At 45.7% G+C, this 14,237-nt stretch overlaps 1 protein-coding gene across 1 annotated transcript in view; it reads right to left on the bottom strand.

Moving 5' to 3' along the window:
- LOC144723519 (neurexin-1-like) overlaps positions 1–14,237 on the bottom strand; it is a 365,717-nt gene that overhangs the window by 37,928 nt on the left and 313,552 nt on the right. The window contains exon 17 of the mRNA XM_078602336.1: positions 8,343–8,524. Coding sequence (XP_078458462.1) covers positions 8,343–8,524 — 182 coding nt within the window. The remainder of the gene's footprint in view (positions 1–8,342; positions 8,525–14,237) is intronic.

The following is a 14,237-nucleotide window of genomic DNA, read 5'->3' as shown; positions in this document are numbered from 1 at the left end:
CATGTAAGTCATAATTCTCACTCTGCGGTGGCTGTGCAGTTGCATTCGAGTAGAACTAATGAGTCCTGGTAATGATCCCTTTTTTTTTTGTTTACGACCCAAACATAAGGTGGATTAAAGTTTTTCAAATTGCCTTTTGCCTTTCTGTTTCTAGGTAATCATTGAAGAAAGAAAGAAAGCTTGGGGTCGGTGAATCGAAGGCAGTTAATTTGGCAGGGGAGTTAGAGACTCTAAGGGCGTGCAAGGTTTGTGTCCTAGAAATTCTGGGGATATTCTTGCCAAAAAATTTCATTTCCCCGATTTTTTTTTTCATTTGCGGCAGTCTTATACTCGGCCTGTAGCATTGTAATCGTGGGTTTCAATGCAAATCTCATGGCCTTCCTGAAAAGACGGGAAAATGGTTTTGGCTCTATAGTGTTGCCATGATTATGGCTTTGGCATTAAAGTTTTAAATTAATTAGCATAATATACTGCAGTTTTTGGTTCAGAGGGCCCATTAAATATTTATTATTTCCTTCATTATTTCCCCCCCCCCCCCCCCCCGTGCAATAATTATTTACACCGGAATTTGTGCATTTAAGATTTGTCGTCAATTGGAGCATTTTATTACATGAGCTGCTCTCGGAGGAAAAGCACATTTCCGATAAGCAAACTCGTGCCTAAACGCCGCGTGGTTTTGCCATCACTCATTAGGCTCCGAGTTGTTAAGGCGGGGAAGGGTCAGAATGAGCGAAACATTCCCCCACTGTGACTCCCTTAGCATGCCGTTCCCCCCGCCTGTTAATCAGTTGCAGTGCAAAGACAAATCATTGTGGAGCCCGGTGCCCAAATGTCAAGTGCTCTCTCGCCTTCCTCGGGCTAGCCGGTTTTTTATTGCACTCATTTCGGCGTGTTATTAACGTCAAAACTCCACGTAATTTATGTACATCAAGGGCCACGAGCATTCACAAGGCGGCAGTGGCATTTATTTCTCCGGCTCAGAGGTAGTGATATTTATTTTGGGCTCAATTTGGTTTTGTAGTTAATGTCCACCCACTCCTCCCCAACTGGCCCCTATCCTTTGGTACCATAATGGATATATAATATATATTTCACCATTCAATTACGAGCCGATAGCAAAGAGAAGTATATTTTAAGTTTGTCACTCGATAATCAAATGTATAATGAATCGGTAACATATAAAGGCCGTGCATATTAATGAGTACTGTTTGCAGGCTGCTCTACTCGAGCGGAAATGCCTTATTTTTTTATAATGGCACGCAAATGGAAATATAAATGACTGTCATTGTTATCCATGGCAACACTACGAGAGGTAGGCATTGACCTCGTTAGATAACCACACAGAGATGTGGAACGTCATAAATCAGACGATGGTTTGTGATTAGCCTTCACATGCAAAAAATGGCATCATTATAGGCCAACTTGAGCAACAAATTTAACCCCAGAACAACATTTAATTACGTTCCGTGCGCAATGCGTTGAGTGGTGATGCGGCGGTTAGCGGCACTGTGCTATAACGCCGGGGTGACCCCATTTCGAATTCTGTCCACGTACGCGGCTGGCATTTTGGGTCTATCTGTACCTGGTACGGGCCTACCGTAAGGTCGACTTGGCCTCAAATGAATACGCGGTATGTCGTTTCAGCATCGGAGCACTGGAAGCAAAGGTTGCCTGGCTTCACCGCCGTCGTGTTTGCCACGCCACCTCTGATGAGCGTTTTGCTCGCGAAAATTGCCGCACTTGTCAGCGGCGATTCACAAATGTCTTGGACAACATTTCCTCCCTGCCTTTTTGGATGCAGTTCTGAAATGCCCCTGGTTTCCCGCTACCCCTCGGGTCATCTCATACAGGGCAGCACTTTCTGTCCTAAAATTTGAATCTTGCACCGGGCGATAATCATTTTCCTGTCATAGCCACGGTCATTCTCCCGAGGCTGGGATACTCTACCTGCCAGCAATGGTACAGGCTGTGCCCAATCAGCTCTTCACAAACTCCACAACCTCAAGGCACCCGCACGAATGCAATGATGCTCAATATTCCCGTTTCAATCGCAGTGAGTTTCATTTGACATCTGTGTGTTTCCTCGGTTTTCATGTAATGTGCCGTGTTGTCCTCCACTCCAATATAATTACCTGCACTAGATTTGTTTCTGCGTTTCTCTTTAGGGGGTTGCAGTGACACGATGGTTAGCACAGTGTGCTATGAACTTAGTTACCTGAATTTGACTCCCAGTCATGGCTAACATTGGTGGCGACTCATATCTGAACTAGTCCTATTGACTCCTTCACCCACCTGCATTGACAAGTGTAGTGAAGTATGGATCAAGCAACTCTCATGGCTGACATAAACTAAAAACTTAGCTAAACTTTTTATTTTACCAGGCAAGGTCCACTGAGCTCTATAGCTCTTTTTCAGAAGCGACCTGGCCGCAAATGATCGCTCAATTAAAGTGGCTTATCATGTGGAAATATATAGCAGGCAAATGCTCTAAACGCATATTTCTAAATGTGGAGGGGAAAACCGGAGGACCTGGAGAAAAATCCACGCGACCACTGGGAGAAAGACACCGCAAACTCCAAATATACACGTTTCAGGGTTGGCATCAAACCCACGACCTCCTGTATACCAGGAGAAGTAGTGAGCATCTCGCCACTGCGGCGCCCCTTTAACCTTGACATGACAAGAATAAGCCTAAAATGTACATACTTTCAGGATTCTTCTAGAAATAGAACTTAAAACTAAAATATGCAAATTAAAATATTGGTAACAAGAGCAAATTGAAAAGACAGATGTGTGTGTATGTGTGCACGTTTTGGCTGAGATGTTTTAAAAGTGTGTAAATATTTGCCACAAGATTTTACGAAATTGGATGCCATGTCATGATCAAAGTGACGGTGGTGATTATTCGGATTACTCATATGAGCTGCTCTTGAATTAAATTAATTGGGAAATGCAAGCATTAAAGCTGAGTCATATATTGCAGAAACTAGCATATTGTCTTCATTGTTTTAGCCTTATCGTAATAACGTAATAATAACTTAATTAGCAATCACGTCATTGCTGGTACTGCAATAATGATAATAACAAATAACAGCAGTGATAATTCAGAGCTAATCTGCATTAACATGAGCTTAACATTTACGTGCATTTGTAATTGCTTCACAAGCCCTGGGTTAAGAGAAAGAAGTAGCACATCCAGATCAATGGACGTTTAATTATCTTCTTAAAAGTGAAGCGGGCCCATAAAGAGAAAAGGCAAAAAAAAACCTACGCTTCATTTACTGATGAACCCATTAGAGAACTCACTCTAGCAGCAAACACACTTGTTTATGAGTGGCTGGATGGCTAAACGTGCATAAAGACTGCGTTTGGGGTACTCTGGTGGAGCCAAAGAAATTCCGGGTGTAGGGCCCTAGCGACGATGAGAGAGTGGGGTGGGGTGGAGAATGGCACCTCGCAGATCGTGAAGGTTTCACATGAGCAGCGGGTTTGATGCGGATTAGCTCAGTGGTCGATGAAAGCCGAGTTAAGTAAAAAAAAAAGTGCTGCATAGAAAAGCGTGATCACACCACTTGCGTTACACATGGTAAGCTCCTAGAGCCCCCACAGAGCAGCCCAGAGCCTGAGATCACGGATCCGTGGTCTCGCCTACCTCTTGAGTGCCGGGTGACACAGATCGACTGGGATTTCAGATAAGTCTAAAGCCAAGGCGGGGGGGTCCAGTCGCTTGGCGGTTCATGCGTGACCGCGTCACGTTGCCACGTGAGTCGGCGGTGACCTGCTCCATGTGAGAACGGCATTGATCGTGCGATTTTGACATCGTCCCAGAGCCCTTCGAGTGGCCCGTGAGCGTCGGTGTCCCAGAACATTGACGTGTATTGGCTCTGCACTCGCGAACAAGTGGCCGAATGTCGAAACGCAACTGGGGCACGTAAGTTTAACACGTAGTAGGCTTCGATTTAAAGCTTTCGTGACTGCAGGGATTCATCTTCTTGGTTCTTTCGGTAAAGTCACGTAGAAGGGAAGTAATAATAAAAATAAAACATAATAAAATACAATTCTCACGACGTTTCGGCCACAACGCAAGCAGCCGTCCTCAGGTGAAGAACAGGTCTGTCGGAAAGACAGCGTCTGCGTTTCCGACAGACCTGTTCTTCACCTGAGGACGGCTGCTTGCGTTGTGGCCGAAACGTCGTGAGAATTGTATTTTATTATGTTTTATTTTAATTATTTTATTATTTCCCTTCTACGTGACTTTACCGAAAGAACCAAGAAGACATAGTAGGTTTTCACGACCAATATTATCCACATTCGTTTTTTTGTGTTAGATCGTGTAAATATAAAACGTGTCGGTAAACCCGCCAACACCCGACACAGCCAATTAGTAAGGTTTGTTCCGTAAACAAAACATGCCAATTAGTTACTATTGTTGGAGGGTAAACCCCCACAACATTTACAATTTGAGCACAACGTTTTTGCCGGTGATTACAACCATCAGGCGGCAGCCAGAATGTGGAGAAATCTTCCCGTCTTGGTCTTAAATATAAAACTAATTATACATAAAAAAAATTGTATACATCTGCTGGGAACCCTTTTTGAGAAATTACTATCATCTGTATAATTAATATATAATAAAAACATACTAATTACGTCGTGTTAACAAAGGTCAGATATGGTGCTTTATTTGAGGAGTGAACAAGCTAGACATACTGTAATGCCACTCAACAGCAACTTATTGTCTCTCTTGTCCAGCAACAAACAACAGACGTCTGACTATCTTAAGGCCAAAGTCTTAAGATCTCATATAGACAAATCTTTTGACTGCATTTCCCCAAACAAATACTGCTGCTGCAAGTGTATTACATAATTCCATTTCATAAAAACAATAACGCCTTCACTCCACTTAAATGACAAGTAAAAAGAAATAAACCCGCAACTCGGAAATGATTTGAAATTACCAATTTAACAGCTGTACATTTGAAGGAGCGGGCAGACGGGCTGTGGCCTTTCTTTTGGGTAAGAAAAAACAGAGAAACTATTAACCAATCAAGGCAATAGTTATGTGGACATGTGCGAGAGGAAGGCACTTACAGCTCTATTGGAAAACATGCGACGGAGTAGAGTAATTGAGGTTGGGCACGTTAAAGATGGGGGTTACAAATTCCCAGTGGCGGCTGCCCTCTCAGCAAATTACTTGCAATTTTTTTTTGCAGCCGCCTGCAATTATAATGAGAAAATTGGGGCCAAACTGGCTGGGGAATGGAGGAGGAGGCAGCGGGGTGGGGGGGGTGTGGGGTGGGGGGCGGTGGGGGGGGTGGGGGTGCGTTGGGGGGGGTGGGGGGTGCGGTGGGGGGGGGTGCGGGGGTGTGTGCGGGGGGGGGGGGGTGCGTTGGGGGGGGGGGGCGAGGGGGGGGGGCGTCGGGTGCGAGGGGGGTGCGGGGAGGTGTGGGGGAGGTATGCGGGGGGGAGGGGTATGCGGGGGGGAGGGGTATGCGGGGGGGAGGGGTATGCGGGGGGGAGGGGTATGCGGGGGGGAGGGGTATGCGGGGGGGAGGGGTATGCGGGGGGGAGGGGTATGCGGGGGGGGGGTGCGGGGGGGGTGCGGGGGGGTGCGGGGGGGGGTGCGAGGGGGTGCGGGGGGGGGGTGCGGGGGGGGGGTGCGGGGGGTGCGGGGGGAGACGTAAGTATGGGTTAGATGGCACTAAAAACATGGGGGTTAGGCTCAGGTGATTCACTCTGGCGATTCACTCTGGTGTGTTGCCTCTTCAACTCGGTTTCTGCCGCTACGAAGTTCAACATTGGAAATAATGATGGGCGGCGCTTTGAAATGCTGGGCAGTGGGACGTTGAGGTATTACGAATTTGGTGAAACTGGGTATATTTTGTGCCTGTTAGTATGACGCAAAAACATTTATTGAAATTAATTGTACTTAATTTGTGCCCTTGTTTGTATTCAAAGCAAAATTTGTTCAATGAAAGGCGTTTTACACAAAGTTTCTTCTTTTACTTTACCTGCTTGGACGAATTGTTTTCGGCGTCATGTACGAAACAAAAGCAATGTTTGACACCTTTTGCGACCCCCCCTCTCACGTTTTAAACAACAAAGACATTTCATTTTCATGATGTAGAAAAAAAATAGATATCTTTCGAAAGCAGCTGATTTTTCTCAGCCAATGGTAGGGTTGTGGAAAAAACCACACCTTTTGTTCAGACACAAATAGGGTTGTTCGTGGGGGGGGGGGTGCTGGCGATGTTTGGAAGAAACGTCGCTTTTATTCAAGGACATTTCAGGGTCTGCAAGGATATTAAAAAAAACCCGCTTGCGTGAGGTGCATCTCATTCGTCAGCCTGTGAAGCACTTCAATGGGACTAACCCCAGCGCCAACGATCCGCAATGGAGTGGGCAGCACAATAAAGGAGTTTAAGTCACAGATGTGCCACTGTGTAGACAATTGTCTACGCTCTAAATGTGTGCTGGTTAGGCAGTGTAGGCACGAGGGCCCTATAATATCGCCGCTAAGGCGCTTGTAAAATATACTACATGGCAATGGGGGAGTGTCTGCTTAAGCTGATTAATTAGTTAATTTTAATCTGTTTAATTAGCGTCGGTACAAATATTCTGACGCTGTCAAGGGCTTACTGCCGGTTGGTAAATTTTTCATTTTAGAAAATAATTAACTAGTTCAAATTCGTTTCTCCCCCTTCGCAAATCGGTGTTCTTCATGGTGTTTCCTCACTGCCGCTCAAATGTTCGCTCATTGTTGCGTAATGCTGTCGAAATATGTAATTAGCAAATTGTTGACACATTGGGAATGGTGCTGTGCATGAATGAGACTCATTAAACGCGACAGGATTTCGTTGAGCGGCTGATACCAGGCATTGGCTGTGGAATTGTTGTGGATTAATACACACACACACAAAAGAGCCACGATCGTTATGCTAATTGAACCACTTTTGCCGAAGACCTTTTTTTAAGCATGGCATTTTCCACAAACGCTTATTGAAAGAGTTTTGACAGTCATTCAAATGTACGAATACATTTCTCTATTTTAAAAAGCGAGTGGAACGTGTCAAACACGCTCAGTTATTAGTTATTTTTATATAATTTGAGAATCTTTGACATATTGCATCAGTATTTTCAAAATAAATTATTTTATTCATGAATTTCAGTGTCTATTACTTATACTAAAAAGACACATTTTGGCGGAAATAATACTGTACTTAGAGAGACCTTGGCCAAATATGGTGAACAAGGCTGCTGCTGAAATAACAACTTCTGCAGGCTTGCCTGAAAAAAAATCAACTGCTCTCATTGTTAGAATTTGTATTCGCAGTGTACAATCTGATAGCTGCTCACATTTAACAATGCATCTTATAGCTCAATCTATGCTCTTGTCAGTAATATCTGGCAAGAGCAACTGCATTTAGCAAACAAAAACATCCTGATCATAGGACCCAGTAGGTCAAAACCATTCTGGAGTTTGCCAAAGTAAACTAATGACGCTGGGAAACAGTTCAGAAGGCTAAAGAGCCAATGCATGAAAAGCAATATTTATTTTTGTTTGGAGTGATGTTGGACTTTTGTATTACAGGTAAAGGTACAGTCCTTTAATTACATCTTGAAATTTTCGTGACTGCAGGAATTCATATTCTTTGGGTCTTTCGGTAAAGTCACGTAGATAGGTTCAAAGAAAATAGCAAAAAAAACTACGACGTTTCGATCGCAACACAAGCGTTCGTCATCAGGAAGAGGTGGTTTAGCTTCTAGAGGTAAACTGTTTATAAAGGTTTGAAATGGGCTTGGCCCAAATGTCAGCAGACAATGTTAATGTCAGTGGTGGGCAGTGACCGCGACGGTGGTGTGGGTTTTCCCACCAATCATAGGGCTGCCCAGTAAAAAAAAAAACATTATCATGCTCATTTTTAGCAAACGAAATGGGCGAACAAGTTAACCGCCATCGCAGCGAAATCACACGCTGGTGAACACAACCGGTGCCGTGGTTGCGCCGTGCCGCCAGCAATGCGGCTTTAGCGGAGGGGGGGGGGGGCTCGAGTGGGGAGAGCACCCGTGCTGGAAGACTCGGCCCCCCCCTCCCCCCCCAAATCCCCCTGCTGAATTATTATCATCAAGCCAAAAAATATTCGTGCAATTTTTAACGCAGTAGGTGGTGGCGGGATGATGTGTGATAGACTCGGCAGATCACATTGTGACTCAGTTTGTTCAGCGTATGCTTGGTTTACATTGACCTGCGTCACGTGCCCCCCCCCCCCCCCTTGTGACAAGGTCACGCGCTGCGGGGGGGGGGGGCGGTTGGTTTGCAGCATGCAGCCGCCACCACTCACGATGTGAAGCCGCAGGTAGTCTCCGAGCGTCTCGCCGCTCTCCACGTGCACCAGGATGGCGTCCTTGTTCTGCGTGCTGAAGCCCAGCGCCAGACGGTCGGCCCGCGTGCTCGGCCGGTTGTTGGGCGGCCACACGTACGTGATCTGACCTCCCGTGCGGCCAAATATGTATGTGGTGCCCGCTGGGGGGGGGGGGGGGACGGCAGAGACAGGGGGGGGGAGCGGCGCGTCAGATCATCGGTCGGGTGGATCCCATCTCGCCCCCCACCACCCACACCCCCCCCCCCCCCCCCATGGGTTTTCACCGCGCGAGTCAAAGCCGCCGGGGTCTGCCTTGCCGGCTCGCCTGCCCGGCGTGAGCTATGTTCGTCTCTGCGGGCGGCCCCCGGAGCTAGCCGAAGAAATTCCAGCGCGCAATACGATCGCATTTGGATTTACGTAGCAGCGCCGAAATGCGGCTGCATCTCACAATGCCGTGCAGGAGGAGTGGGCGCATTTTTTCATCTTTATAGGAGGAGGCAATCATAGGTCTCTATGTGAGTTTTTGAGCATCTATGTAAATATATGGGGGCTCCATGGTGGTATTTGCATCTCACGTGTGTGAGTCTGTACAATACAATTACGCCGTGGATTTATATAGCGTGGAAATGCGAGTGTGTCGCAAGACGCCGTACGAAAACAATGGGTTGATATGTAGTCATATAGAGAAGTAGTTTTCCATAGGCATGGGAGAAGAGTGGTTCATGGAAACCCAAATTAAACAACCGTGGCTTATACATGGATTCAAACTCAGATTTTCAGTGGCGTCGGCCCACCCAGTCACCTGCTAAATAGACCTGTACCGCATTTCAATGGCCACTTGAGTGATTACATTTCCAATACAGTAATCGTACACGGTATACAACACAAATGTAGACTGATAGTAATGGTCTGAATTGAACAGAAATGGTTTTCAAGATAAATTCTGCCAATAATCGTGAATGATGACTTTTCTCCTCTATAACGATTATCCTTTGACTGATAACCAAAAAAAAGCAAATGCATTCGCATTATCAATGTGCAAGCAAATAAAATAACAATTATTGGAAAATAAAATCGGCAGAAAATAGGCGTGAAACTATCTCGAGCCTACACGATTGTGAACCTCGAGACGATCAAGCTGTGTGTCGCCATGGAATGCACGCTGTAGATGGAGCGCAAAGTGGTACCCCCTTTTTATCTGCGCCAACGAGTGTGATGGGCTAAGTAGACCTCTCCTGGCCAGGTGTTTTGAAATTGCAGCCTTTTGATTGAACTAGTCAAGCACTCCAACCTTCAGTGGTACTTGGCCTGTTTGTATCTTATTACACATATATTTATATATATATATTTCAAAAAGGGGGTTAATTAAAGGTCGGATAGTCATTGTACAATGCTTATAGTTCTTTGTGTCTTAAAAAAAAAACCCCACCATCTTTTCTTTATTCCATGTGATGACAGCAACAGAAAGGTTGCAATTTAATAATTTACATTATTTGGCCACATTTAGCAGAGATGAGTTGAAAAACGCGTGGCAACAACTCATTAGCGGGCAGACCCCTTTCACACAGAGCTCCCCCTCCGTCTCTCAGGGTCATTTGGGGGGGATTTGGGGTTATTTGGCTGTGACAATGGCGAGCGGCGGTCTCTTTGTGCTCTCGGCGTCACGCGGGATCTTTTGATGTTGTCGGGGCGTTTCGCGAATGTGACGAGCTGGACCGGAGACCACGAACAACCCGCAGGCAGAAGCAGGGCTTGGTCTTATCGGCGAGTTGGCAAGGCAAACCCACGGCCGCCTGCCTTGTTAAGCACGTGTTGTATATCGCGGCTGTTTAAACGCTCCAGGGGTGATTATTTTTCTTCCGCAGGTGCTTTATAATGGGATGATGATGAACGTGCGAACGATTAAAATAAACACATGGCGGATACGGTAGATAATCTCCATGAAGTCGAGTGATATGGTAATGCTAACCTTATTTGAGCACTCCTGCTGCCAAATGCGTAATGTGTTGTTTTTGCCGAACCAAAAAACGTAGTCGTTAGTAATGCTTTTTATACTCAATGGGTTGAGCTCTATTAAGCACGTTGGCAATAAGCGGTAAATTGGTAGCGGTAAATTGGTAGCGGTTGTCGTCGCTGACAAATCTCGGCAGCTTTTCGTTTGTTTGTGTCGAGGGTGTGAAATAAAAGATTTAGCAACAACGAAAAAGTCATCGTCGCATTTTCTGCCGTGGTGCCAAACGTCGCGAGTCGTTGCGTCGGCTCTGGTGGAGTTGGCTGGGACACAAAAGGGAAGTTGTGGGGGGGGGGGTCATCCGGCAGTGATATTCTGAACATCGCTTGTTGCAACAACAACAACAACACAAAAAACAGATGGCTGTAATTATCGCCAACTAAAAAAAAAATCTGCTGTTAGCCACAAGCTTGCGGATAAAAAAAGCGTGATTAGCACGGTTGGTTACGTATGGTGCAAAATAAGTTACACACACACACATGCATGCGTACGTATAGAGTGACAGTTCTCATTCCAACTCTCCCCCTGGTTATTCCCTCCAAGCGTAGCGTCCTTTGTTCGCCGCAGTTCTGTCCATTAAGCTTGTGTCTCAGTTGTTCCATATGCAAGAGCAATGCAGCCAGTGCCTCGAGTGTTTTGTTGAAGATTTGTTTTTGTATCACTTACAGGAGCATTGCCTGAGCAATTGCGCACGATACACGGGTGGAGTAGGAGGTGGGGGGGGCATGACGTCAGCACGAACCCGGCTCAACGCTGTGGGATGCAGGTGACGTCTTAATACAGATGTGCTTGGTGACGTCACTACCATGCACTTCCCTGCCGGTACACCAGCCAGCAAAACTTTTTTTAAATCGTACATGACATGTGGGCATTTTGCTGCTCATAATAGTTAAAGTTATCGAGTTTTGGAAAGAGCATGCCATTATCTACTAATGCTTTCCTATTATTTATTGAGTAGTTGTCCTCGATGGACATTATCTGTCCTTTTTGGCAGGACAGACTCATTGAGTCTCAAGACTGTCAGGAGGGTCTCGCTCCATTTGGATGTTTGGCCAATTCAATTCCTTAACATTTGGCTTCATGTGGGAGGAAACCACAATACCCCTACACATAACCTCTGCACATACAGTCTGAGCATCTAAAATTGTAATGGCCCAGAGTGAAACTTGCGTCACGTTTGCTGGTATTCTGGTTATATTGATTCCGTCACTTGTACTCGTGGCCTCATTTGATTACTAATAAATTGCAACGTTCAAGTAAAAACAACAACATTTCACGTGTGAAACCTAGAAACTATTGCGTTCCAAAGAAAAAAGTCAGCCCAGCAAAGCGTGTCTGGCCCTGAAATATTTACTGTTCTTGTGCTAAGAGCACGGAAATGCATTATCCTGCCAAAGAGATAACACAACAACATTGCTCTGGTGGTAATGAGTTGCTACCTCGGTTAGCATCGACAGAGAAGAGGTCCCATTGAAATTGTACCTTTCCTAGTGTTCTGGGGTATTGTCCAGCCACAGTGGCAAATCAAATAAAAGAAGTGGGTTTTCTCAATTTCGAGTTTACTCTATTGTTTCCTTAATATCTGTTTCTCACCGTTTGTTTCTCACGTGTTTGTTTCTCGACACGTGATTTCGTCATCCTTGTTGCTGCATTTTCTCTCGTGTCCTCCTCTTGTTTCTTTTGCTTTGCCGTCTCCCGTCTGAGGAAGGTCCTGGGCTTTTTTGGGGCCACGCAGTCCGTGTGCTCGTGCTGAGCTGGAATCCAGTAGTGATGGACGGCCGGTGCGATAATTAGATTGGGCCATTAAATGAACCCGACCGGCGCAGTGGCTGTTCTCCGTAGATAAACCAGTGCAATTTCCAGCCAGGCTGCGGCAAGCAAGCGGGGAGCCTAGTGATACATCATCCATAATGCCTTAAATCCAGCCCTTCCTTCCCAATTTTCCTCCACCCTCCGCTGCCGTTGCTGTGCCTTACATCATGCCGGAGAGAGAATATCCGAGTCGCTGTGAGGATCCACTGTTGTTTTTTTTAAACATTTTGACTGGTGGCAGCTCCTCTGGTCCGTGTGCACTTCACAGCCTCATTTAAGTCAATGGCCTTAATGTTGACTTTGGACAGGTGGGCACATTCTGGAGGAAGTGACATTCAAGAACCAGGGTGTTACCACAACATGTCATGGATTCTTAAATGATAAATATAGGGCACTTTTTTTTTCAAATCTTACCGGTTGGATTTTGATATTTGTGCCATCACAAAAATATATATTCATCTGGAGGGGCTTGTATACATAATCATGAAAACACGTAGAAACACTTCTGAATTTGCTGTACACATCGTAATATTTCAAGTACTTCAAAGCTTTGGCAATTGTTGGCGTTGGCTCGCCACGTGACTGTCCTCCAGTTTGTCTATGGTCCCTCAGCAATTGCGGTTTGCAATTTGTATGAATGAGACGATATGAGACTAAAACATGTTAGAATTTAGTAATGTTTGGTTACTGCTGTCAAAAAGAGGTTGGTAGGACCATGCAGACATTACACTGTTTTCTGAAAATATGTGTCATCACTCAGCCTTGATCTATCCATGGCTGGATGAAGGCCTTCCTGAGTCAGCACTAATCTGCATCATTATGGCAGTATTACTATTCTTGAGGAACGGTTCATGGTGCTGTGAAACCGGTCATCCGAGTTCGATTCTTGGCCACGGCTAACATTAGCCGTGGCTTTTCACCAAAACCCGCGCCGCACTGGAAGATGGCAGCAGCCTTCACGCGGGCCCCACTCTGCTACGTGAGAGATCACGACTTGATGCCATCATCAACCCTGGAGACCGATCAACGATTTCGTGGTCTCCGAAGCGATAACTCAAGCCGACCAACCCACTCTGACCGGTATATGAGAGTACAGTACGGTCAATCAATCCCACCCCTTCCACCCCTCCCAATAATCGAAATGGCATTGGGCGGCATTCATCGAGCTGTGGATTGACAAAGGGTTGTACGTTCTTATTATGGCAATATTTCAGATTTAAGTCAACTCGCTGCTGACATGTCTTGGAGAAAAGCACGTTGAGGACCTTTGTAATAGATACTGGCTAACAAGGCACAGACGCTGTGCTTCATCTCCCTGTGGGTAATGATTTGCGAACTTGTACATGCTGAGCCCACGTCCACGATGCTCCACTTGAAATTTTAAATGTTATCCTTAATCAACGCTTGCAAGCGTTTCACCATAATTAAGGCTATAAAGTAACCCCTATTTTATCTCATTCGCAAATTATATTATTATTACTCGGAAAAAAGGGCTTGTCTCAGGCCGATTTGGCAAGCCGTAGAGCCCGATTCCCCAGAGGTGCCATTACATGTCGTGTATTTGAAAAGGATGAAATGTCAGTAGATAATAAACCCTCTCCTTCCTATCCTCCCTTTCTCTGCAAAAATGTTGAATTACTGCTTCGCATACCAATATTTCTGTTTTATACGACGCACTTTAATATGCGCTTGGAATATATCTGAAATGTTTTTCAAGAGTAAAGATATCTCCCCCCTCCCCTTGCCACTTTTTGGGGGGGGTGGGGGGGCAGAAATCACGCCATTTTACTCGACATCATCAGTATGCCATTACCCAGCAACCTTTGCAATAACCGGGCTGAAAGTGATGGTGATGTAAACTAAGGGTGGCATGTAGCTCTTGTTACTGTGCGGATACATTTCACGACCCCCGATGGCAGTATGCGACGGCCATGGGCTCTATCTGTGCTTTGAAAATGCCAGTACTGGAAAGTTTCTGTCGGGAAGGACAGCCGGGTCTCAAATTGGGTTCGGCGCAGCAAACTGTCACAGAGCTTTCCCTGAATACACCC

This window comes from Lampetra planeri, chromosome 18 (assembly GCF_965212315.1).
Source record: "Lampetra planeri chromosome 18, kcLamPlan1.2.h2, whole genome shotgun sequence".
Taxonomy (NCBI): Eukaryota; Metazoa; Chordata; class Hyperoartia; order Petromyzontiformes; family Petromyzontidae; genus Lampetra; species Lampetra planeri.
The sequence above is the reverse complement of the archived record's forward strand: the minus strand, read 5'-3'. Positions and strand labels throughout refer to the sequence as shown.